The sequence below is a fragment of the Mesoplodon densirostris genome, chromosome 20, assembly GCF_025265405.1.
Source record: "Mesoplodon densirostris isolate mMesDen1 chromosome 20, mMesDen1 primary haplotype, whole genome shotgun sequence".
In the NCBI taxonomy this organism is placed as follows: Eukaryota; Metazoa; Chordata; class Mammalia; order Artiodactyla; family Ziphiidae; genus Mesoplodon; species Mesoplodon densirostris.
In genome coordinates this window covers 5,575,780-5,603,550 of record NC_082680.1, presented here as the reverse complement: position 1 = coordinate 5,603,550, position 27,771 = coordinate 5,575,780, and the positions used below count along the sequence as shown (strand labels likewise).

Here is a 27,771-nt window from a genome sequence, read left to right as displayed (position 1 = left end):
AATAGGACACTCAGAAGCCTCTGCTGATCTTGTGGCAGAGCCAGAAAATTGATTTGACCTGCGGCAGGATGATGAACGTGCACTGCTTGTCCTGCTCAGAAAAAGCAAGCGGCTCTTTGTGGTTCTTGCAGGCTGTTAGAGAGGAGAAAAAGTACTTTGCAGATCAATAGCAGCGTAGCAGTTGCTAGGGATTGTGGCGATTTATTCCAGTAAAGATACTGAAGCAAAGCAGCACCCTACGGTCCTTGTCCCCCAGGTCCTCCGCCTGCCCTTTGTCTGTGGAAAAGCTATAGCCAAAGAATAAGTTTAATCAGAGAAGTGAGAAAATGCAGAAACAAAGACAAAGTCAAAGGAGACCAAACAGTACTAGTTTAGTCATTAAGCAAAGTCAAGGACCTTTAGTTCCTTCTCAAGGTCTATAGATGATATTCTGAGCCGTGTCCTGTGAGCTGTCTTACAGATACCAAAACCCACACCAGGTGGGGAAGTTAACTACGTGATGACCAGGCTGTAGCCATGACATAAGCTGCCGCAATTCCGAGAACTGGCCTCAAGAAATGGAAACAAACCGACCCTGGAACCGAAGATTAACTGTACTTAAAACAATCAGGATGACCGATTTCAAGATGACCGTCAGAGCTGCCTGTGCTGGTTCTGCAGGCAGCGCCATCTCTCTGCCCAGAAAAGCTCTTGCCCACTGGTTGCCACGGGGGGCAGCTGGCCTTTGGACACGAGTCCGCCCTCCCCTTGCCACCCTGGTTACCGGCATCCAAAATAAAGCAAACTTTCCTTTCCAACAGCCTGGCCTCTTAACTGGCTTTGGAGCGGCGAGCAGCCGGACCCCGCTTTCAGTTACAGTACCTCAAATGGAAAAGCAGCTACAACTGAAGTTACCTCCTGAACAAGCTCACTAATCCACAGTCATCCTCTATGACCCAGCCAACTTCTGCGCAAGCCAAACAGCCCTTGCAGTCAGTAACTGTTGTTGACCTATGTCAACATAAGAAAATTCAGAAGAGCTTTACTTGATACGAGTATTTTGTTGATTGAGAAGCAAATGTCAGACAGGGAGACTTGCAACAGAAAGTGCTTAGAAGCTGGCTTTAGGCAATTACAGCACAGTTTATAAAGTGTAAATGTGTGAAGACCTTCAGCCCTCCGGACCCGTGGGTTCCACATCTGTGGATGTAACCTATCTCAGATAGAAAATATTAGGAAAAATAATTCCAGAAAGTTCCAAAAGGCAAAACTTGAATTTACCTCCTGCCAGCACCTGTTTACATAGCATTTATGTGGTATTAGGAATTATAAGTAATCTAGAGATGAGTTAAAGTATGAGTTAAAGTTAAAGTAGGGTGTCCATAGGTTATAAGCAAATACCATGCCATTTTTTTTTAAGTTAATGCTTGTCTATTTTCTTTTCTTTTTTTTTTTTACATCTTTATTGGAGTATAATTGCTTTACAATGGTGTGTTAGTTTCTGCTTTATAACAAAGTGAATCAGCTATACATATACATATGTTCCCATACCACGCCATTTTTTATAAGGAACTTGAGCATCCCGGAATTTTGGCATCCTCAGGCATTCCAGGGGGACTGGAACCAGATCCGTCACAGATACTAAGTGGCGACGGTGCCCTCTTTTCTATTGTGATTGGTTACTGGAAACGTACACTCCTTTTCATTGTATAAGCTCACTCACCGGTAGCCACCTAGCTAGGAAGCTGTAAGGTCACACCGACAGGGAGCAAGCTTAAAGTCTATTTAAGGTCAGCATCAGCATTTGGGCAAGTCTGGAGAGCTCAAGTTTTAGTTAAGTGGCTAAGGGTACTTGGTCTAGGGGCATTTTCAAACTGTAGCCTCGGTTTTGATTTCTCAACACCATACCTCTCTTCCACGTTGGAGCTGGGGGCGGGGTGCAGACAGTGAGCACCTGCTGTGTTCTGCTCAACCAGGGACATCTGTGCTGTTCTGGACGTAACTGGCCCCCACCTGCTTCTGCCCACGGGGAGGTGGGGAGGTCTCCCTGATTCTGGAATCAGACAGAAGGTTCACTCAGGCCTCCTACTGAGCCATGTCCTTCTACTTAGACTATGTCCATCTTGAGGTGATATTTGAAAAGAGACCTCAAGTTCTTCCTCTAGTTCTTTTAATGGGGCAAAGGAATTACCTGAGAAAGCGCCATGTGACTTACCCTGATCACGGAGAGAAACAACTGGTATATGCTTACAACCATTCTGGACCCAGACAACCACTGTGCTTTTCACTTTCAGTATTCAATAAATTGCATGAGATATTCCATGCTGTGTTGTCAAATAGGCTTTGTGTTAGATGATTTTGCTCAACTGTAGGCTAATATATATGATCTCAGCATGTTTAAAGTGGGCCAGGCTGAGCTCTGATGTTCTGTGGGGAAGGTGTATTAAATACATTTTCAACATATGATATTTTCAACTTATGGTGGGTTGATCAGGAGGTAACCTCATACTAAGCATAGGAAGATCTGTAGTATTTTTTTTTTGTCTTTGTCTTTGTGGAATATTATCCTTGCACCTTTACAGACATACATATATATTATAAGATTTGGATTAGAGGACCTTCAAGGTATAATTTTCAATCTGCACTATCCTACTCTCACTGCCCATGATACAGTGATTTGAAAACCAGTGGTAAACAAAACTAGGGCAATTGAATCATATTCTCCCATTATCTTCCATTATAAAATCAAATACTAATTAGGAGAAAAAAAAGTGCTTTATTCCAGGGATAAACATCCCACTTTAATATATTAAAATACATATATTTAAATTAGAACACATCTTCGATAAGACAATTGTACTCAAGCTAAGATACAAGGTACCAGCATATTAAAATTTTCAAGTGTCAATTTTTATTTTAATATTTGATATTTACTTCTCTTATTGGCACAAGATCAATTAAGAGGGATGCCTTGCATTACTCTTATACTCCAAGATGACCTCTAGCTCAGGGAGAATGCTAGTAGAAAACTGTTTTACAAAAGCAGTTTTAATACATAATTATACTTAATAGGGTTACTCTATAATAAAACAACAGTTCAATGCATATTCTTCTGAGGCTATTACAAATTTATTAAACTGAGATATTTTGTAAAATAGACTAAGTTAAAAGTCTCTACCCACATAGAAGACTTTTTTTTTTGTTTTCCCTGCGGTACGCGGGCCTCTCACTGTTGTGGCCTCTCCCGTTGCGGAGCAAAGGCTCCGGACGCACAGGCTCAGCGGCCATGGCTCACGGGCTTAGTTGCTCCGCGGTATGTGGGATCCTCCCGGACCGGGGCACGAACCCGTGTCCCCTGCATCGGCAGGCGGACTCTCAACCACTGCGCCACCAGGTAAGCCCTAGAAGACATTTTTTAAACAAACATGCTACAGCCTTATTTCTACTTTCAAAAATCTAAAATGATTTTTTAAAAATGCAATCTTAGTAACTTTGGGGTTATATACAATAATAGTTTATTTCCCATGGGTCTCTGAAAGTCAGCCAAGAACTAAGTTCCTAGTATCCTGGGTCATCAAAATAGTGGTCAAAATATTTAATCAAAATTTTATCAAAATTTATAATATAAAACTCATCAAAATATTTTCTTCTACTTTAGTGTTATAAGTATCTTGATTATCTTATTTCTAAATCCATAATAAACTCAAATATAGTCTAAATTACAAAGAAGGCACAAAGTCTTTTTAAATTTTTTTATTTAATTTTTTTAATTATGTTTACATCGCACTCAAGTACAGTTAAGCAGAAGAGAATAAACCCCTGCAGGGAACACTGCTACACTAATACATTCTGGTGTACAGCATTCCCTTGCAGTACAGTCTACGCAGAACCCTTGCTTTGTGTAAGAAGGGTTAGAAACACCACAATGAAGGTCCACAGATAGCGTACATTTTCTGAGTTTTCTACATTTGCTAAGTGATAACCCCTTGTCCCTTTCTTTGAAAACCCCACAATTTAAGGCATTTTTCTTCTTTCATTTTCTACAGCCTTGGACTGCCCTGATCCTTGAAGTGTGACCCAGGGCCTCTTTATCAACTAGATATGAAGTTCATTTTCCTGGGTCCAGGTATCACCAGCTATCAGCAGTCTCTGAACTGGGGGAAGGCTGGAGTGATACGTGTAAAAGCACAGAAGGGAAACCTTGAGAGGCCACCCTTGAGAAGGACAGGGTGTTCAGATAGTTTGAGCAGGTGTGTAATGTTCCAAAGTTCTCAGGGTGAGAGGGCAGTAGTGACCATTTTAGTCCTACCAGTTTCTGAAATGGGTCCATTTAAAGCAGTGAAGTGACCAGTGGGATCTTTGCAGGGAAGGGGCAATTTATCCTTTCGTTACTGAATTAATCATTATAATGACAAGTGTACATCTAACAGGGTGGGTTTCCTGAATGAGAGTCAACTTTATTTCAAAAAGGATATGACTTGCTCTTTTCTAAACCATACTCATATTTTGTATTAATATTAAAAAATACAGAGATAGTCAATTACAGAGGCCAAAATTTAAAAGCTAACACAGTATTTGAAAAATATAGACCTTTAAAAATATAATATACGAATACTTTTAGTAAGGGTTCACATTTTTGTTTCATTCTAAAAATGAAATGGTGAATTTCTCATTTTCTTCTAAATCAACAAAGGGATATATGGGAATAGCTAGTAATATAGAGGTGTTTTAAACATACTATAGTTCAAAAACAGTAAAAATGCATAAAACAATAGTATGTACTAGTACACTTTAACTAAAATTGCTATTTCACGTCTTCTCCAGGGTGTTCTCATATCTCTTTACCTTATCTTTAGCATATTTTAATATGAAATATACTCTATGCAGATGAAATAGAACTTTTTGATTTTCAAACATTTAGAATTATTTTACTGCCTTATCGATACTGTAAGAAATTCTGCAGTAATGTTGGCAGCTGGAGCTGTGGGATAAGGTGTAATCTTGGTCTTCCAATGTAGTTTCTGATACAGAGTCTGCAAAGTTGGCACAGAGAGCTTGGGGTAGCTGCAAAAGACATGAAAGTATCTGTTCATTAAAATCCAAATGGAGTTTTCTATGTTGTAAGATACATGAAATCAAACCACAAAAAAACTACAGTGCTTTGCAGTAAACTAGGGGAGTATGACCATTATCGCAGGAAAATTTATATAAGTACTTGTAATGCTTTTATTTATAAGACTTTATTATAATTGAGGTATAGTCTATGCCCATGCATGTTCTTTAAAAAATTATAATCTTCAGGCTTATGAAATTATTGTTGCATGTAAACCTTCAAAAAATTTCTGCTTTTAGAAGGAGATATAAATCAAAAGCCCCAAGAAGTGTTATGAATTAAAAGGGAAATTTTAAAATTATTTTTTTCTCAAATTAGGTTTTTACTATTTAAGTCAAAGCAAGTTTTACTACAGTGTCTGGACCAGGCTTTAGAATTTCTGTTTTAGAACAAAAATACTTCATGATTATGTTTCTATAACACGTTATAGATAATGCATGCCCTTATAAAATGGGGCATGTTTCCAAATATTTATTAAAATATTAAACAGAATTACATATTGTTTATTGTCAAAAGAAACAATATATTTAACTTAACCAAATGAACATAGACTTTAGGTAAGATGAGCACAAAGGAAATCAAGATCATCATGATCCCATCTTTACAGGTGGAACCCAAGTTAAAAAATTACCTTCTTTCAAAAAATATTCCAAATGTTATGCCATTGTTATTTTACATGCCAACAAAAAGTCTTTAAATTTCATCTACTTCAGGCAAACAAAACTTTTTTAATGCCCACATGGATTCTTCTTACCTTCATGCTGAAGCAGTAACCTTTCCACCAAACTGCTAGAGGTCGCTACATCGACAGGTCTCAGAAGCTCTGTGTTTTTGGCATTGATGTCCGCTCCAAATTCTAGCAGTAAGTTTACAATTTCTATACAGGACTGTTGAGCAGCAGCATGTAGTGGGGTATCCCAATATTTGCCTTTTTGTACGTCAGCGCCTACATGGAAATGAGGAATGATGGTAGATACAAACAGAATTAGTTAGACGAGTCACTTAACCAAGGCGAGGCAGGTGCGTCAGCCACAAAGAGGACCTCAACTCTTTCTGCAAGGAGTTATTTCTTTATGTATAATATACATAAACATGCATATTTCATCTTAAAACGAGATACAGCTGGTTGGAGAATGCACACTTTTGTTAGATTCTCTAACATTTTTCTCTGTGTTTGAAAGATCTCATAATAAAAAAAATTTTAATTTTAAACAGTTCTCAAAGGAGTCATATTAATTAGTATTACAAAGAGTGTACAATTTGGCTGACTCACACCCCTTTTCAGCATAATGGATAGTTTTTAGGATTATTCAAGAGCTTATGGCTCTTATTCTTTTCATTTATTTTAAGGCAATAGAGCACTTTGGTTTCTTGGAAAACTCATGAATCTAGATAGGTGAGCTCTTTGGGTAAAGTGTATATAGATTTTCCTCTTACTTCTCACTCATGTAGTTTAATTAAATAAATATATAAAGGCACTGAGCCTCTTAAACGGAAAGGCCCACTGTATTTCTGCACGCAAAGCAAGTTTTTTAAATGCTTATATTAAAATACCCTTACATGTCAAATTATCTATTACATAGTTATTTTATCTTAGTGCAAGCCCCTGGTCCACGGTGGTCATCATGTGCAATGAATACATACTGTTTAATACTGTAAACAATAATAATCCCATTTTCCAGGACATAAATAGTTACAACACCAAGACATGTCTATCAATAAAAATCCATTAATTCCTTCTCATTTCTGTTGTCCGATACCATCAGTAAAACTAATGATGCTTATAAGAAGCAGTACATTTTAAGAGTCCCTTTATGACCCTCTTGCTACTCTCAAGTTTCAATAAATGTAATTGTTTTCAATATTTTCAAATCAAATGTAAAACATTTAGTGGAAAAATTATATTCCATAACAAAATCTCCTTAGAGTAAGCGTCAACTCTGTTGGTTATATCAGTTTTATGGGAGAACAGAGCCTGAGAATAACAATCAATCCAGTTAGTAACCATACTTTTCCAGTTTCTTTTTAACCCAATATAAAATATTTGGAAAAGAATAATATTGCTAGCAAAGTAAAGGAAGGTGATAAAGAATAAACTCTTCTGGTTATACAAATTTATGGCAGAATATAACCAGAAAATAACCGTCTGTCAGCCGTTATTAGCAGAACTCACGTTTAAGACTCTTACTAGACGTAAAGGGAAAGAAATAGCGGATGCAGACACTGCTTGAAGAAGTTTATAATTTAGCCAAGATGATGTGAGTAACGCATAAAGGGATTACTAAAAATATATGTCAGTATATATCAGAGGCCAAATGAGTGTCATAGACAGTAAAAACCATAGAAATTCGCTTACTAATTTTATGTATATTTTAAGCACCTGCCACATGAGAGGCATTGTGCTAGAGAAAAGAGATGATGGGAAAAAAAGACATAATTTATATCCTAAAAGGGCTCCCAGTCCTATAGTGGGAGAGATCACTATGGTCTCAAAAGATTAGGAATAGTCTCTCAGGGGCTAAAGCTGAACCTTGAGGAACTGGTTTGTTTCAAGTAAGTGGAGAGGGATTAAGTCTTTTCAGGTAGATTACAAAGTCTGGGAAAGTCTTGGAAGAAAAGGTATCTAATCAATTATAATCCCTAACGTTTCTTTTGATGGGTTTGTTCACAGAGATATACATACACTTGGCACCATTATATTCACCCTTGAGGATTTTAATTTTATGACCTTTTATATGGCTTTTGGAGTTTTGAGGTGAAGTGGGGTTACCATAAATGAGGTTCTTTTTATGGGTTTTATAGTTATATGTGAGAATGCTTAGAATAAGAACATTTTTAGCCATGTGATGTAATTTTTAAAGATGCTTATTTACAGAAATCAATATGGAGCTGAATAATTGCTTGTGTGTATGAACAGGATGGAAGATGTTGTCCAGAAAATTACCAGCGTAAAGAAGCTTCCGGATGCAGTGGAACTGCTGAGACATAGAAGCTACATACAGAGGGGTTCCCAGATGAGGAATGTCTTGATCTACATCTACGCCCCAGGATATGAGGATTTCCAGACATTCATGGTGACCTGCCAACACAAAGTACAGGTGAGTCTGTGTCTCCTGAATACCTGTTCCCCCCGCAAAACGTACACCTCCGCCTAGGCTTTTCCCTGCAGTATTCACTATACACAGGGCACCGCATGTTGCTGAAGGAGCTTTCTCCCCTTGTCACTTAAGCTGGGGTCACGGGTACCTTTGCTGGCGGCCTCGTGTGTAGGGGAAGGAAGACAGGACTCCAGCTGGGGTTTGGCGCCATATTCCAGAAGCAGTTCTGTGCAGCTGGGGCTGCCTTGTGAGCACGCATTGAATAACGGGGTCACACCGTCTATGGTGATCGCATTTACCTAAACCAAACCAGAGCTCTGAGAATGAGAGTCACAGAATCATACAGCATTCTCTGTCAGGCATTTAAAAACAGGTACATGACCTGGGAACAGATAATTGAGAACATGTGGCCAGTAAAGATGACAAAGGCTATTTAGCTCACACATATCCATAAGCAAAGCTTAAAAACTACAAGGATAAACAGAAATATGATGTGGTAGATAATCCACAGGAGTGGGCGTGCAACTAGGGGAATCATGAAAAAGAAAATACCCGAGAATCAAATACACAAAATTGGATTCAGGGCTTCCCTGGTGGCGCAGTGGTTGAGAGTCCACCTGCTGATGCAGGGGACACGGGTTCGTGCCCCGGCCCGGGAGGATCCCACACGCCGCGGAGCGGCTGGGCCCGTGAGCCATGGCCGCTGAGCCTGCGCGTCCGGAGCCTGTGCTCCGCAACGGGAGAGGCCACAACAGTGAGAGGCCCACGTACCGCAAAAAAAAAAAAAATCCCAAAGTGGATTCAATGATTAGGTACTCTGTAATTAGGAAAAAAAGGTACAAATGTAAGAGGGATGACAGCCATTTTGCTCGTGGCAGTTGAAATTGGAAATTCCATTTCTGAGAACCTACCTTAAAACAATCATTCAAGAGATGAGCAAACATTACACGCATAAAGATGTGCATCTATGGCTATTTAGAATCACGAAAGCAGCAAATAGCCTAAAGAATACCCCATATCATGCAGCATGCTACCCATTCTTTTGCAATGACTGGAAATCCTGCTTAGAGCGCAAGGGGGCGATTTGAGAGCTTTATTTTTGTTCTCCTATTTTTTGAAAACTACGAAGAAGGAAAGAGAAGCAAAATGAGCACTTCGCTTGATTCTCTTAGCCGGTTGATGTGGAAACGGTTAACGCTTCTCAGAGGCACTTACGTTAGCTCCGGCACGCAGAAGTGTCCTGGCACAGGCCACGTGATCTCCAAGGCAGGCCTCGTGTAATGGAGTGACGTGGTCTATGGTTACTGCATTGACATTATAGCCCTAAATATGACATCAAGAATTTTGAAATGTGAGCAAAACGTCAGAAAAAATCCTCTCTATAATTGTCATTCAAGGGCGGTAGCAAAGCTCAGAGAATTTCAGGCACGTCAGGTTCTGGTTTAGCAGGAACGTGGCCAAGTTCAAATGCCCACAGCCAGTCAGCTGTCAGATCCCCTGAACCGAACTGTTGTGACCATCCTATCTGCACCCCGTACTGCCTTAAGTAGTTTGCCCAAAGGATTCTGAAGGTTTTCTCTAAGTTCTGCTTCCTTAACATTTTTTTTTGTCTTTATGAATTGTTTTGGTTGCTATTGTTATTTTGTCTATTGTTTTGTAGAACTAAAGACTGTTTCTAGGCTGGATCGCCTGTTTTGATGGGGGATATAAAATTTCAGGTCAGCCTAGACTGGGGTAAAAAGAAATTGTCTTAAGTTGCTCCATGAATTTTTGTCACTAAATAGGTATGACTATGTAGGGGAGGAAATCCTTTTTTCTACTCGTCTAGGTTCTTTTGGCTGGTCTAATAATCAAATTGACATAAGACCAATGAACAGAAGAAAAACAAGTTTAATTTCATATGTATGGAGGCTCCATAGGTATAGGACCTAAGAAGTTGTCTTCTCTGGTGACAAGGATGCTCACCATCCCCCCAGCATGGGGAGGATACCTCCCCTGGGAGCTTTGTTTCCCGATTTCAGGGGGACAAAGGAGAGGCAGAGTGTCCTTCTTTATACTGGCTGTTTCTCAAATAGCTTTAATTCAAAATAATCAATATGCTCTCTGGGCATATTTTGGGGCAGCCTGCTCTGAACCCCATCAACTAGATTGTATGTTAGTGGTTAAGAGGTCTGAATACAGAGTCAGTTAGATGTGGGTTTGAAGCTCCATGATGCAGTAATTATTTTAATTTGGACAACGACTTTAACGGCTAAGTTTTAGGGTTACCATGAGGATTAAATGAGATGATACATGCAAAGCAAGAATGATTACAATGCTTAGCATATAGGAAATGTTTGATTTTATTTTATTATTCAGTGAAAACTAAGTACAACTTAAACTATTTTTATTCCAATTAAACTAATGATATCAGACTAAAATAATTAAATATCGCTAGGATATGAGATTCCTCGCCTGCTTGCTCTTTTTGGTAATTCATTGTCTATTGACAATCATTCTAAGCAATATAATAGGAAGATTTTCATGGCCAAACCCCCGTAACATCTTAACAGATTACCATGCTCTGTAATAAAACCAGAATGGACATGAAGAATCTTAAAATGAAGGCAAGAAAATAAATATCACCCCAAATCTCTGTCACTAGCAAGTGGCAATTTTTAAGATCCCTTAAATTATCCTTTGGGAGGTTTTGAATTGGCTAGCCCGCAGCCAGACTTGGAGAGCTAATTCCCAACTGCTGCCCACTAAGGTGACCCGTGACAGAAGCCTCTGTGGAGGTCAAGATTCCGCCTCACAAAGCCTGGCTGGGGGCATCCTCTGACTCCTCTCGGCTGGCCTATCCATGGACATGAGCTACGTGTTGAGAAATATCCTAAGGTTACTCTCCTCTCCGAGAACTGCATGACCCTTTCAGGGAGGTTACCCTTTAGAAGTTAGTGAGGTTTTTGCAGTTTTTATTGTATTTTTCATCAAGCGATGAGCAAACAACATAGTCACAGGGTTATCCCAGAACTGGAAGGCCGCAGGGAGCGCCTGCATCCTCACTGTACAGGTGAGAAAAAGAAGGCTCAGACAGGCTGTGATTCACCTCAGGTGCCAGCCTGGAATCCAGGGGCTCCAAGCCCCCGGCAATGCTGCTTATAGTGGGCGACAGCCCTTCCTCCCCTCGGAGTCATCCGAGAAAATTCCTGTCTCCCTGATACTGGGAAGCACCAGGGCAAGGACTTCCAGATCTGGGTGTGCATTTAAATCACGCTGGCCAAGGCACAGTCCTTTCTACTTCCATGAGGAATCTGTGCTTTTCATTTTTTCCTCAGGTGAGTCTGATGAGCAGACAGGTGCAAAAATGATTGTTTTGTAGCTTTCGTAGGCAAATCCCTGTAACACACTACAAATCACCATAATGTAAAAAAGATTGTTTAGGCAACTGGTCTGATCACCCCCTCTTGGATGTTTTATGACTGAACGAAGGCTGTAATTAGCTGTACACATTGTACTGAGTTAAGCATATTAAAAATGTGTAATGAATAACACATACCTCCAATTACTTCCTGCTTAAATATGACTATCAATGAACAAATATACTGTATGAGAAATCTGAAATAGTAAGACATAAGACTACACCGAAATATTTAAAAAGAAGTTTCGGAGATAAGTGAGAAACTGTGAACTGGGCTATTAATATGAGTTAAAAAGATTAGTAAAATTTATTAAGTAATTTTATTATTTTGAGTTGATTACTATTGGCAACGAACGTTCATACGTTCATGGGACAAGGGCATATTTTAAACTATACGTTATGTTTTACCTGTGATAATAATGTTCTCAGAGCAAGAAGACGACCTTGACTTGCTGCTTCATGAAGTGGTGACCGATCTGCCCAGGAACCTGCCAGAAAAGAAAGAAAACAAACATCTATGAGTCAGAGTAAACCCTGAGAGATACAGTTAATTCACGCGGAATAGACATTACTGAGGCTCCGTGTTCAGCGAAGTGACCAGGATGACTCACCACGTCCCAGAAATTCCATGCTGATCTAAGGGACCCCGATGGGCAGTTTCCAAACCCAGGGGGCTGTGATGCATGTTCTGGAATACGCCTATCCCAGACCTACTGTACCTTTTGGATTACTCTCCAAAGAAGAGAAGGATTAAAGTCACTAGATCTGCCCCAGAAGCCCCCGTTTCACGGTTTTTCAGGCAGACCCCAGAAAAACAAGTTTTTGCACCATCAGCAGAAACGGCAGCGGGCACACCGACCTCTCCCCACGCCTGTGCACCCTGCTGTCCCCCTGCTCTCTGCACCCCGACGGCGGCCTGCCCTCGGTGTGAGGGGCTGCAAGAGTCTCAAGGAGCTGAGCTCCAAGTCCTGAAACTGCAATACACCAGGCGGGTCCCAGAAAGGGGGTGTCACAGGCTGGGAGGGGCAGACTGTCACTGGGGTTTTGGTTTTTTGGTTTAACTGTTTATTTTATATTGGAGTGTAGTTTCAGGTGTGCAGCAAAGTGACTCAGTTATACGTATACATGTATCTCTTCTTTTTCGAATTCTTTTCCCATTTAGGCTGTTACGTAATAGGGAGCCGAGTTCCCTGTGCTATACAATGGGTCCTTGTTGGTTACCCATGTTAAATACAGCGGTGTGTACATGTCAGTCCCAAACTCCCCAACGATCCCTCTCCGCCAAGCTTCCCGCTGGTAACCATAAGTTCGTTCTCTAAGTCGGTGAGTCTGTTTTGTAAATAGGTTCATTTGTATCATTTTTTCGAGATTCCGCATATAAGTGATATCATACGATATTTCTCATCGGTGTCTGAAATGGTGCTGCTCGGGGTCACTGATTCTCCTTGTGCCAGCAGTGGGCGGATGGAGGTACCAAAGCCTCCAACCCTGTGCCCTGGTGGATAAAGCCCTGACCTGTCATGCGCCCCATGACCCCTCTTCTGACAGGCCTTTGGCACCTCCCCATTAGGAGAATCAGTGCCCTCCCATGCAGAAGCCCCCTTTCCTTCTCTCCCAGGCCCCTCTCAGCACCCAGCCAGCACCCGCCCATCCATCACCTGCCCCTCCCATCCCTCCCCCGCTGTGGTCCACCCAGGTGACTTTATAACATACTGGGTTGGTGCACAGTGATTTTCTTGTAGGCAAGACCAGCATTGTCAGTTTTATTTAATGGACATGAGAGATCACCTTAGAGTGATTAAACACACAGACTATGCAAATCAGAAAAATACTCACTTACAGGGTATCATTGGCTGATAAAATAAAGCAATGCTGACAAGACAGAACATGTTCCCGATGTAATGTGATGGTTTGCGAACACCTGTCTCCTTGTCTACTACCCTTTTTGTGGATCCATAGGATGAAATAAATATAAATTATTTTAAAAAATAAACTGCTGATCAGTCCTAGCTCAATTTAAATAAAGTCACTTAGCTGTTGGTCAGAAACATAAATTTCATGAAAAGCATGTGTAAAGCTTGCTTATATAGGTCAGGAGAATTATTGGAAACCACTTCATTATTCCTACACTTCGTACCTTTGAAAATGCCCAGACATATACCTATGCTTCTGTATGATGGTCTTACAGTAGAACTTTGCCACAAGTGAGGTCCAAACAATTCCGCTGGCTAAAATGTGGGACAGATATCACAAGGTAAATGAAATGACCCAGTGAACCCAGCAGAGAGGGCAGAAGTCAACTGACAATCATCCGTCTTTTTATATCCCATGATCTTATGGGGTATTATTGAAAATACGAATCCTTCTTTTCCTTATGGCTGATTTTCGAGTGACGGAAATCACTGATGTTGAATAGTGTTTACTACGTGTGTGATACTGGTCTAAGCAGTGTGTATGAATCTCATTTAGTTCTCACAGCTCTTTGAGGTACATTCATTAATAATAATGTATTAATAAATAATTAATATTTCTGTTTTAAAGTTGAGGAAATGAGAGTTGTAGAAGAAATGAAAACATTTAAAACGAGTCACATAGTCTAACTGCAGAGCTGATGCTCCTATAGTTCCAACTGCACGGCCGTTGTTTTGCCTTCCCATCAAGCGGTATTTCCTGCTTGTCCAGAAGATTAATAAAGCCAACATCCAGATCTTAGAATTCTAAACTGAACAATGAGTTACTTTTACTAGTTTTTGTGTATTATTTCTTTCCGGTAGGCAACACTCCTGTACTTTATTAAAAGCAGAATTGAATTAATGCACCCCAGTAAATATTTGTTGATAGGACAAAATCTGGTGGCAACCCGTGAGCCATGGCCGCTGAGCCTGCGCGTCCGGAGCCTGCGCGTCTGGAGCCTGTGCTCCGCAACGGGGGAGGCCACAACAGTGAGAGGCCCGCATACCGCAAAAAAAAAAAAAAAAAAAAAAAAAAATCTGGTGGCAAAATAATAATTTATAAGAAACTGAAACATTATGTTCTCACTAATTAAAATGCAAAAGTCACCATCATAAATAATATTCCTTTGGGGAACAACTGTGTTTCAAGTTCCACCTACGAAGACAATATTCAATGCTTTAAAAATCATACACATCTGTTTGTTTAAGCATTAAACAACTTGATGGCAGTGTGAAACTCTAGAGGACTTCAGAACATATATCAGTTTTCATTGCGACTATTTAAATAAGAAAATTATAATATTAACTTTCCAAACAGAGTGTACGTATGAAACCTCTATATTCAGTTTAGTCAGCAGAGCAGGAGTAAATTGATAAGGTTTTCAGTAATCAATGCTTAAATATATGTTTGAAGTTAAATATTCATCTATAATATTTATAATGATCATGTGCTCCCTCCTGTATAATAGGTTGATAAATGTCATTATCCTTAATTTACCTCTGAAAGCTGTATGCTGAATTGTACGATGCCGATTTGTTATCACCGCCTATTCTTCCGTTGTCACTGGCTAATGTAGCAACTCACCAGATGTTGGGACTGGGAAAAGCCTATAGAAATGGCCATTTGGAATCATTTTGGACTTATTTCTTTCTAGTACATTATGAAGACATTTAAGGGGCAGCAAAACTAACAATATTTGCAGCTGAGGGTACTAGATATTCCTGTTTTGCATACAATTTATCCACCCAAACGGCTGCATTAGTCTTCTGAACCATTTCAGCATTGCTTGCAGATGTTCAGAAGAGAAAGAAAAGCAGGAAAAGGGCCATTTAGAAACCAGGCCACTCCAGGGCCAAAATAAAGAAATGCAAGTATTCGTTGAATTTACCATCCCGTCACAACCCGGGCTCTCCCCCAAGACCGTCACATAGCTTTCTGTCCCCGCTGTCATCTTCTTGATCACCAAGACTTAAGTCCCTTAGAGTGGAAGAAAGAAAACTGAAGCCAGACTTTTGTAGGTGCATTTGCTATTCTCTCTCTTCATATGACCTCACTGGCGTGAACAAGGAGTTAAGTGTCACACAATCTGCAGGACAGGGCGGGTGGTGGTCCGTGAGAGAAGCACCTAGAACACATAGTGTTGGATGAGGGCCCCCTTGGCCCATCAGGCAGGGACCAGGCTTCTGAGAGCCACCGCCCTGGTACTTCCTGGGATGAACTCAGCTCTGCTCACCTGCCTTAAACAGGACCCCTGTTGCCTGTGGTGCCTTAAAGGAGGAGGTGGGCAGGAGAGGGGGAGAAGGAAATGGAAACCAGAAGGAAGTGATAAACCAGGTGCGGGTCGGAGCCCAGAAGTTCACGGGGGAAAAAGACTGCGGGGCCGGGAAGGCCTGGCTGTGCAGCCCAGCCTGGGGCGGTGGGCTTCGGGAGGTACTTAGCCTCTCTGCGAGTCAGGTTGCCCATAAAATAGGAAAAACACTACCTATGAGACAGGACTGAGGGCAGAGATTAGCAGTGAGCATGCTAAGTGCGTGCCTGCCATGTAAGTGCACAAATAATACCTAGCATTCTTCGTTAAATATGAACTGATTGACAGGGGACGTTTTAGTATGAATTTTAAGGAACAATCCTTTTTTCTCCGAAAGTAGGGGAACTCAAACCATAGATAACAGCATCTATTGACCAAAATGATTTTCAGTGCTATCAGCTTAATTAAATAAACCATACAAAGCAATTGAATGATTTATAAATGTTTTTAAGCCAACAGTCAACACTGTTGCTGTATTCTTCTTTTCTAAGTAAGCTGTAAGAAATAAAGTCATGTCAGTCCAGTAAAGGAGTAATTTATAGTACATGCTTGAGGTCAATGAAAAAAAAAGTTTTTGTTTTGAATTCTGCTTGCTTAACTCCCAAGCACCCCCCTCTCATTTTCTTCCTTATAATTCCTCAGATGAATTTCTATAATTAATCTGGTAACATGTGAGAATCAAAGGATACATCATGCTCCAGTTTCCGCTCTGAACTAAATCTTCACCCCTCCCTGTTTCTCCCTTTCAATATCTGAAATTTAGCAACTGCAAAGTTCCATTCAAATGTGTTCAATATTAAATATCTTACCTTTCAACGTGGATATGCTTTATAGTAGAAAGATTTATAAGCTTTCTCAAGACCAAACAGAAGATAAACATCTTCATTTGCAGCGACTTTTTAACTTTACAATCTTGTTAGACTTTAAACTGGGTATCTAAGATTTTTTTTAAATGTTCAGTTTAACTCATTAGGATAAATCATTCAGTGTGAAAATTGTTTTACAAAAGTATCTGTAACTTTCACCAGCTAATCTAATGTCCACAGTTACAGTCTCACTGCAGCAACAGTGGAGGTGACCGCCTATATTTAGAAACAACACCGGCTCCCAGGCATCTGGTATATCATTTACAGCGAGAGAACCTGCCCTGTTCTGTAAACATCACCTTCCCAGAGCAAAACATTTACGTTCTTAGGTATTTACAGATTGCTGGGGGTCTGTACCATACCTAAATCACCATCTCCCCACGGCACTTCAAGCCAGCCACTGTTGAGGTAAATCCAACTCATGTCTTTTTTTGATCAGCATTAACAACAAAAAAAATCACTTGCCATGTACTAGCTCTGTTCGGCCATTTTATGGAGCTCTAAGCTCCTTGTAACATGACCTTTCACCTCCACAAAGAAAAATAGCTTTTGAAAAATCTGATTTCTTTTCAAAATTGCCTTTTCTTATTGCTCACTGCTCTTTGAGGAACTGGCTGTTCCTAACTCATTTTGTTTTCTCCTTACAGTATGTGCTGTGCAATGAAATAAAAACATTACACTTAGATCTCTGCTCAGGGCTATGATGAAACCATTTCAGGTTTCAGAAAGTCTTTGCCTTCTCCCCATCCTGGTCCCATCCACAGAAGTGGAAGCAAGACTCATAGGAAAGCAGACTTAGCAGTGGTGCAGATGGCACTCTGGGTTTAGGTCACACCCAGTTTTCCTCAGTGGTCCCAAACAGGAAAGTCAGGACAGTTCTCTCAAGTAGGGGATTACAAGAGAGGTGAAGGGCAATGACCTCTTCATGTATGAATCCCAGTACAAAACGCGAATACACTTGACAGATGGTCGATCTTAAATCAACAATCCTCCTCATGGTGGACCTGGATTTACCAGGAAGTTCAGAACCCATCACTTTCACGGCCACTTTCTAAGACTCTATGCAGTTTCACGTTATTCATCTTAAAGAAGATCCAAAGATGTGGCTAAGCTTCAGGTTCAACAACATCTGACCCATCCCTATTCACAAGTTTATAAAATACTTTTAAAATCACCAGGGATTTACTGACCCTTACTGTGTACTTTTCTGTTTAGCAGATTAATAGAGCCACATAAATCCTGGAGCACGTGGTTGATTAGTGGGGAAATTACATGTTGCCAAAACCAGTCTCTTCAGAGATTGAGACCGTCCTTGTCTTTCCATTCTCAGAACATGTGCTTGTCTTTCATTTCCTAAGAACGGTGCTAGTCTGGATCTGAAACCACCAGAGCGAGCTGTGCCTTGGGAACTCTAGGTATATGGACTGACTTGCACGGATGTGCCACTTACTCTGACTGGTTTTCTGTTCACGGTCTAGGAGCCCTCCTTATCTTATAAGAAGACAGGGTATGGGCCCAAACAGGAAAAAACCACAGGATAAGTGAAAACATCGCTGTGGTTTATCTCAAGAAAAAAGACTAAATTTTCAACAAAGTGAAGATAGTGGTTTCCCCCATGAATATCCAAAATCAAGAGAGAAAGACCATTTAAGACGCTTTTTTTTTTTTTTTTTTTGTGGTACGCGGGCCTCTCACTGTTGTGGCCTCTCCCGTTGCGGAGCACAGGCTCCGGACACACAGGCTCAGCGGCCATGGCTCACGGGCCCAGCCGCTCCGCGGCATGTGGGATCCCCCTGGACCGGGGCACGAACCCGTGTCCCCTGCATCGGCAGGTGGACTCTCAACCACTAAGCCGCCAGGGAAGCCCTAAGATGCTTTTTAAAAGCTAGTGCTGCTCTTGGGAGGGATGCCTCCGTCATCCCAATTAACCCTTAGTGACCATTGGTGCTGCGGACAGAGCCTGCTGGGCTCCATCACAGAGACCTGAGTTCAGAGTCCAGCACAGACACTAGTTATAGGAGCTTTGGTAGTTATTTAAACTTTTGAACCTCAGTTTCCTCAACCATAAAGGGAAGGATAATTCTATCTCCATCACAGGGTTGTAATGAACGTGAAAGTACTTAGCACATTTGTACTAAACACGTTTGAAATATGACAAACGTAATTCTATATTAAACAGGTACCTCCGTATATCTGTCCCATGAGCTTTTTACTACATCTTCTCAACAGGAGATAGAGTAATTTACCTTATTTAAGATAAAAAAGCTTTAGCTCATCTTATTCCTCTTACATGTATCTGTAGGAGATATAAATGGATAGGAAATGGTCAAAATTCAGAGACAATTATCACATGCATAGGGACAGCTCTCCAAACTATAGCTCTTACCTGGACTCCCCTACAAATTTTAGTGACACATTACAAAATGGACTTCTGGACATTCACGTAGATATTCTGCTGGCATCTCAAGACATTGCTAAAAGCAAATTCATCACCTTTCTCTCAAAACCAGCTATTCCTTTTTGCTTCTTGATTGCTTTAAACAGTGTTCGCTTTCCTCCTGTCACCTGTCACTAATAATATGGTCTTCCAAGTACAACAGTTTTCAGGGGAACTTCATATGTATTGACTATTTCCTGTGCTTTTTTGCAGGGAGGCGGTTATTATGAAACGAGGTACTTCTTTGTCGTCTTTTATTTTTCACGGATCCTCATCCCAAGCTCAGTCCTTGCATCAATCTACGCTCACTCGTGGGGGGAATCTCTTCTAGTCCCACTGATAAAAATATTATCTACATGGTGATCATCCCAAATTTATATCTCCAGACCAGCTCTCTCCTCTAAATTCAAGACGTGTATTTCCAGCTGGCTCTTCAACTTCTCCGCTTAGATATCTATGTAGACAAAATGCAACTTAATGTGCCCCAGACTGAACTCTGGCTGTGATCCTCCCAAATCTCCTATCAGTGAATGGCAACTCCATTATCCAGGTACTTCAAGACCAAAAGCCTTTGTGTAATCCTGAATTTGTCTCTATTTCGCACACCCCACGGGCAAACACCAATAAGTCCGTTTGCCTTGACCATTCAAATAGAACCCAGCTTTGAGTATTATCTCATAACCTCCACTGCTACTACCCTAGTCCAAGCCACCATAACCCTCGCCTGACTTACTGCAAAAGCCTCCTGACTGGTCTGTGTGTTTCCACCCATGCGCTCCCAACAGTCTGTCCTAAACACAGGATCTTTGTAAAGTCAGAAAGGCTCCGATGGCTTCCTTTCTCACCCAGAGTAAACTCCAAGGAACTTATGACCTACGAGGGTGTGTCCACATGTCCTCTGTGTCCGTGGTCCTCGTTCAGCCACCCTGAGCAAACAGACCATCTGTGCGTCTGTCGACTGCCTGCGGGGCTTCTTTCTGAGATACTGCACATGGCTTATCGCTGACTTCTGTTCTCCACTGGACGCGCCTCATGGGACAGCCCTTCCTCGACTATGAGAAAGTCCTCCCCGCCCCCTCGCCAGCACTCCTGTCTCGTTTCCCTGCTGTGTCTTTCTTCAGAGCGCTGATTACCAGATCGTAGAAACCGGGACTTGCTGCAGTGTCCTCACTGCTGTATCCCCAGCACCTACCACGTTAATGACATCTACTGATGGATGAATGTGCAAAGTCACGTGAGTTGTAGAGGCTCTTTAGGGCTGGGGTGCTCTGACTCCTAAATTCATTGGTTCTTAAACTGTGCCAGGCCTCTCGCTGTCCCCATCAATGGGCCCCGAGAGTACTTCCTTAAGCAATAATCTTGTGCCTCACATTCATCCACCGTTTATTCATTCATTAAATGGTGATCTATCTACCAGGCAATTTTGACCCTTCTGGATGCTGGAGATACACAGAGATGAGTGCAGTATGGTCTGCGTTCTCCTGAATTCAGTTTGGACTCTACCCTCCCAGATGGTTTTCCTGACAGCAGTCTCTATCTCACCAATCTTGCCTGAATGCTGCCACAGAATTAAACTTCCCAAAGCACCTAGAGTTCTGGCTAGCTAGCCCATAGAGTGCCTTTTGAGAAATTGAAAAAGGCGCCCCTCTCCTGGGGCAGCGAAGCCCCCCTGCTCTGGGCACACATGCTCCGTCTTCACAGCAGCACGTGGCTGCCCTGAAAACCCCTCCGGAATCTTGTCGTTCTCAGGCTCGAAAACGTTACTGCCCCCTGTCCCCCACTGAATACGGTCTAACATTCTGATCCTGGAATTAAAGGTTACCTACAATATGGATTACATCTTCCCCTTGGTTTTATGTTCTACCACTGACCTTCACATACCCTCATTTAAGCTAAACTGGGCGGTTGTGCATGTTCCCTCAAACAATTTCTTTTCCTTCCTTTTTCTATCATCTTCCCCCCAACTCAGTTCTCGTTTTCATATCGCAGAACAACTTGTTGAGGTGTATCTGTGCTTTGGTTCTTGTTTTTCCTGCCCTGCTTTCAGGGGCTGATTAAGTCCAAACAGGAGAAGTGGCTTGAAGACAGTTTCTCTTAAGTGAAGAGTTAGGCTCCTGGCTGGGTGGGTGGGAGGGGGGAGGTAGCTTAGGGTGAGAAGGAGAGAGAAAAAAAGAGGAAGAAGAATAAAGAGGGGGGGAGGGGCTTGTGAGGGACGAGGAGGGAAAGGAATAGACAGCGGGAGAGGCAGAGAGCAAGAAAGAGAGTGTACCGTGCTGGCCCAGGTCCACACCCTGGCTGCGCCCGAGCGCTGATGAGACACAGGAACCAGATGGGCCCTAAGCTCCTGTGTCCCCACCTTCAGGACAGAGTTACACGCTTTAGTCTGGCATGGAGGCAGTTGATTTGCTGGACCTTTTTCAAGGGATACAAGGGGCTTGAACAATGGGTTCATGGGGGGAAGCGTGCGTGGGCTGAAGGCCGGCTGCGCCTCCCTCATGGGGCTGGATTCAGCTCCAGCCTCTGCGCCAGGTCTACGGGAGAGGATGGCAGGAGATGTGACTGCAAAGACGGCATCACCAGGAAGCTTGGGGGATGGAGTTTGAGGCCAGATTTAATCCGGAAGCTACAGAAGGCTGCCATTTTTGACCATGTCAGTTCCTGGAGTCAGGTTCTTTCTCCCCAGACTAGAATGGGCTTCTCCCTAAGCTCCATCCTGCCCATCTTGCAAAACCCAGCTCAAAAGCTTCCTCCTGCCCAAATCCCGCGGATAGCCCCAACAAGAGTGCCCCATTCTCCTCCCGTAATCCTCGGCTCCTTCCAGCACGGCTAGTACAGAGTCTGCAAACTCGGATTTTCTTAAATCAGAGTCTCACTCACCGCTGTTCTACTTCGGGCTTTTTCCGCCTTCTCCGACATAATCACATTGATCCTCACAAGAACCCTGTCTGAGAGGCCATGGGGAGCTGTGTAGTGGGGTTGAAGCATGGGCTGTGCAGGAAGGAATGTCTAGACTGGACCTCTGACTATCACATATTTGCTAATGCCACTCGGTAAATTTCTTTAAATTTCAGTTTGCTCATCTGTAAAATGGGGGCGATAATATGTACATTTTCTAGTTGTTGTAAGGGTTAATGGGCCCCATGTGAGAAGCGTTTGACACAAAGCATGCCCTTAATAAAACTTGCTAAAACTTAATAAAATTCTTATGTTCATTGTATGGAGATTCAAAGTGCTATGGACTGAATGTGTCACCCCAAAGCTACCACGTTGAAACCCTAATGCCCAACGTGATGGTGTTATGAGATGGAGACTTTGGGAGTTGTTTAAGCCACGAGGGTGGAGCCCTCACGTATGGGATCAGTGCCTTACAGAAGGGGCTCCAGAGAGGTCCTTAGCCCCCTCACCATGTGAGAAGGTGCCAGCCGTGGGCCAGGAAGAGGGTCTTCATGAGAACATGACCATGCAGGCATTCGGTCTGGGACTTCCAGGCTCCAGAAGGGACAGGAATAAATTTCTGTTGTTGATGAACTACCCTATCTGTGGCATTTTGTTATGACAGCCTGAGTGGATCAAGACAGGACTGAATTGTGTGCCCCAGATTTCTGTGTTGATAAATTTCTGTTGTTGATGAACTACCCTATCTGTGGCATTTTGTTATGACAGCCTGAGTGGATCAAGACAGGACTGAATTGTGTGCCCCAGATTTCTGTGTTGAAGCCTTCACATTCAACGTGTGTTTGGAGATAGTGCTGTAGGAGGTAATTGGGTTAAATCAGGTCATGAGGATGGGGCCCTAATCTGATAGGGTTGGTGGCCTTATAAAAAAGAAAGATCTCTCTGTCTCTGTCTCTGTCTCTCTTCCATGATCAGGCACCAAGGAAAAGCCATATGAGCACACAGTGAGAAGGCGGCTTTCTAAAGCCAGGAAAAGAGCGCTCACCAAAGTCGGACCACGCTGGCATCTTGAGCTTGGACTTTCCAGCCCCTAGACTGTGAGAAAATAAATTTCTGTTCTTTAAGCCACCCAGTCTATGGTATTTTGTTATGGCAGCCTGGGCAGACTAAGACAGAGATTAAATGATTTGCCTCAAGTTATAATCAGTAACTGACAAAGCAGGAAACACACTTGGTTCTTTGGAATGTTCAATGAAATTTTATGATACAACAGTTTTTCTTCAACCCCAGAACTCATAGTGTACTGTGTGGGCTGTTAATCCATAATGGGCCCATAAGAAATATTATAACTAACTAACTAAGTCAACAAGCGAAGAGTTACCTCCTGAAAGTGAAAAGAACTGTGGAATTCTGTTTTCTACATTTTCATATAATAATAATAATGTAATAATAATTTTTGAAGTAGTAGCAACAATATAGCAATACAGCAACAATAGCTGTATTCTTATCTAATTATAAAAGTGGTACGTTAAATAGGACAATAAATACATTGTAAAACACACAAAAAATCATAATGCCATTTTCCAAATATAACCATTACAAACATTTGTTGTACATCCTTCCCAACTATTTTTCTAAATATACAATTTTTAATCAAGATGCAACCATACTAGTCATATTGCTTTTAACCCTTTGTTTTCATTTATAGATATCACATGGTCATTGTTCCACTGCACAAAATATAATTTTATAATATTTTAAATGATATAAATTAGTCATTTAAAATACTGTAGAATTGTATGTCATTGTATAGGTACACTATTATTTACTTAGTTAATCCCCTACTAAATGATGTTTAGGTGGCTTTTAGTTTGGAGGAATCAACATGATTTCTTATCTTTGTGAATGTGTCTAATTATCTTCTTAGGGTAAATTCTTAAAATTTCTATACATGTCATCAAATTACCCCCAGCAAGACTGGACCTATTTACATTCTCATTAACAGGCTGGAAAAATTTGAATTAAATCTAATGAATGTTTGCCAAGACATTTTGCTTTTTTTTAAATTGAACCATGGACCATTTCTTTATTTGTTCTATTTTCAATATATTTAAGCTGTGTCAAAGAGGATTGTGTAAAACTACATCTCCTTTACACAAAACTAGATTTTTAACATAATTTTAAAGCTTATTTTCAACTTTTTCTGGAGTCTATCTTCAGTGAAGGCGTGTGAGGCTCATCCAGGTGAATGAGTTTACTTAGTTTAAAATTTTTTACCACCGTATCCAACTCTGTTGCTCATAACTCTGGTCAAGCACATATTTAGATAACTGACTCTTCATGTAGGAAATGGCAGAATAATCTTTGTTGTACGATAATTGCCTGCATTCCTCCTGGATCTTTAAGGAGTCTGAGAATGATGAGACTATTTATTACTGCTTCCCTGCAGCCGGCACAGTGCCCAGAACATAGTAAGTACTCAATAAACACTTGTTGAACCTTTAACTTGTCTTTGTAGTCACCTGCTTTTTATCTATGCTAATTTGTTCTTAATCTTTACTGACAATCTTAATGTTAAAGAGAAATGAAAAGGAAACGTACTTTGGGGTCAGGGGTGAGGGGGAAGAATCAGGTTGCTTTCTCGGTCTTTTAAAGGAATGACAGTGTTTTATCCTACTTAAAAATTTGTTTTGCATGTTTTCTAAATTTATAACAATTTCTAAATAATATTCATCAGGCCCCAACCATTATATAGTAAATACAGCTCTTACACTGTGGGGAGTAGGGGGTCACTTTTATGTCTAAACCTGTATTTCCAACCTTTAAGTCCATCATCGACCATGTTGATTGTTCTACAAAAGTTGACACTTATTCTTTCAAAAAAGAATCTCCTTACACAGCTGCGTTTTGGTACTGTGCTTATTCTCCCTGATAGCTTTCCTATTTTTCTAGTACTAAAATTAAAAGCTTGGCACCAGGGCGCTTTAGGGAAGTGGTTCTATTCATTTTTTTGCCTACATCACCCTCCTACTTTATAGTTCGATTTAAATGATTCGAAATTTCCAGATTTAGTTGCTTGGCAACAGTCTTTTCCTGCTTAATAGCAGCTTTCCTTGTTCCCACATCAACTTAGAAACACCTGCTGAACCGGAAAGGTAAACAACCCAGAGTGTTTACTGCACAGTCATAAGGAAGATTCCACAGGTGCATTTTCCACACGCTAAAAGGTGAAGATACAGTGCAGCCCTTTGCCATGCCATACGTTTACATGTCAGAGTCCGCATTCTGGAAAGCATCCACAGCTTCAAGTTAGTATTTGCAAAAACAGGTCAATATCGTTTATTTCAGGACACCAACAGACTTGCAATGGCTGCTCTACTAACCTTGACTGGTCAGAATACCCCAGCTAGCTTTTCGCTTAGAAGAGCATCCTTCTACGCTCGCTAGCCTTCTTTTCGGGAGGGTCTGCTTAATGCAGTTCCCTTCAACAGCACTGTCTGTGGGCATAGTGGGGACGACGTTTCTGCCCAGACAACCAGATGTCACAGTGCAAGGGCTCCAGCCAGAACAAAAAGGTCAGCGGCTGGATTTCTAACTACTTTTTCCCTTCCCTTTGGGCTTTCACAGACATTCCTGCGTGCTGACTGGAGGATGGCCTCCACATTGAACCCTATTCAGGAACACGGTGGGGGCAGGGCTGGTAGGGGTGGGACTGGGTCAGAAAGGCAGTAGCTTTTCTATTTTTAAAGTGGAAACTCGGCTGCTGCCAGCTGAGTATTTAACTATCTGAGTGACACAGAAAGTAAAAATGTGTTAAATTGCCTTTCCTAGTGGGAAACAGAATAGAAACTGAGCCCTGTCTTTAAAACATGAGAGCCTATTTGAAATATCTATTGATACAAATCAATCCAATGTAGGATCGCCTGTCGATGATAGCAATAAACAACGTTGCAGCCAGAAAGCTCAATCGTGGCCGGTGACCAGAGAGTCTGTCTCCTCCATCCTCAGAAATAAATAGTGTGTGTGCCTTAGGGTCAGCTGGTAGCTAGCTCATGTTTTCATCTAAGTTTAGAATTGGCTTCCATACAAAATCACAGTCTTCCTATTTATATAGGCATAGCTCTCTATTGTGATTTTTTCTGGAGGTCATTTCTAGACCAAAAGACGTCAGCAGTCAATTTAAGTACAGCTGAGATTTTTCACCCTAAAAGGCAGAGGAAAGGGTAGCTGGAGACAAGAGAGGAAAAACCAAACACGTGCCTGGTATTTTTTGCTGGCGCGTAAAACTGAACAAGGAACGTGGTCCATGACTGAGTCAAGAGCAGTGGCTGAACCATGACAGGGCACCAAGGATTAACTGAGCTGGTGATCCTGTTACATGGTATCAACCTACTGAGGTTGGTCTAGATGAAAAATGGTCACAGATTCTATTATCTACATTTTTCAATCACTATTACCAGGGTCTACCTTCTGTTGGTATACACAGAAAAAAAATTATTGGGGGTACTGCCTTCTTATAACAAGCTGGGTAAGAGAAGAAAACATCTCATGAGTAAGATAATTTTCCCCTGTTCATATCTGCTGTTGCATTTCATTGCCAATATTGACTTCAAAGTTATCACGAATGAATACCAGGAATATCTTTTCCTTATCTTGGATTGATTTCTAATCCTCGGAACTATGTGACCTGGGGCAAATAGCACAATGATAACTCAGTTTCCTTTTCTATAAAATGAGGAGCTTGGAGAAGATGGTTGTTTTCTGGCTCTAGCATTCTTTGATTCAGAGTCTAGGACTAACATAAAAGGCCAGGGTGGTATGTGAGCTTTGGGCATATTATATCACCACAAAGGAGGCCAGACACTCCCAGTAAAACTGGAACTTGGGGTCAGCTTAGCCGAGGCTATTTGTACGGGGGAAACATTCCTAGGAGGTGAGAAAACCTTAAAGGTAGTCCAGGAAGGGGCTTATGGAGTCCAGCATATTTACAGGAGCCAATTGTCATGAACCACTGGCTCTCTGCCCTCACTGGTACCCATAAGGGGAGTGCAAGGACCTACACAAGCCACACAGTGAAAGTAAATACTAATTTTTGTTTCTAAAAGAAACTTCAATTTTAAACTTTTGACTTTTTGGCTTTGCACTTTTCTTTTGTTATTGTAAAATAAACATGGGATGCTTTCTTATAAGAATTGGGACATTTTTGGTCTTAACAATCTTGGACCTCTGGTCTTCTAATGGCCTCTTACTATGTCTGTCTCCTACACTATGTTGTGTACTCTGAGTACATACACCTGTTATTCAACAGGTCCACCACTGCACCTCTTACAAAACCTATTAGTCAAAAACTTATTAGTTTAAAATCTAATTTGCATATGGAATTCCCAAGAATACTTTAAGAAGGCCTTCTATAGTCCATGGGGGGTAATAAGCAGATTTCCAGTGCAGCGGGGGGAAAAGAAGCCATTGCATTTGACCATAACCACATACTTAGTTAACTGAGGTGTGTGTGGCCTGCAGAACACATATAGTAATTCACATAAATAATCAGGTGGATCAAGGAGATCACAGTTACTTCTTCCAAAAATTTTAAATACATCAAAAGTATAAGTAGTTTTCTAAAGTGACTCTATGGAATTGAAAGAAAATGTTTCAGTTTATTTACTGCAGAAAATAAGGGACGAAAGATTGCATCGATTATGCACAGCTGTATGATTTCAGT

General features: G+C 41.3%; 1 protein-coding gene across 1 annotated transcript in view; it reads right to left on the bottom strand.

Annotated features, from left to right (window-relative positions):
* Positions 1-4,725: 4,725 nt before the first annotated feature.
* ASB5 (ankyrin repeat and SOCS box containing 5) overlaps positions 4,726-27,771 on the bottom strand; it is a 93,254-nt gene continuing 70,208 nt past the window's right edge. The window contains exons 4-9 of the mRNA XM_060085794.1: positions 11,999-12,078; positions 9,406-9,513; positions 8,339-8,489; positions 8,037-8,171; positions 5,847-6,038; positions 4,726-5,043 (exon numbers count right to left, since the gene is read on the bottom strand). Coding sequence (XP_059941777.1) covers positions 4,916-5,043; positions 5,847-6,038; positions 8,037-8,171; positions 8,339-8,489; positions 9,406-9,513; positions 11,999-12,078 — 794 coding nt within the window. The 3' untranslated portion in view covers positions 4,726-4,915. The remainder of the gene's footprint in view (positions 5,044-5,846; positions 6,039-8,036; positions 8,172-8,338; positions 8,490-9,405; positions 9,514-11,998; positions 12,079-27,771) is intronic.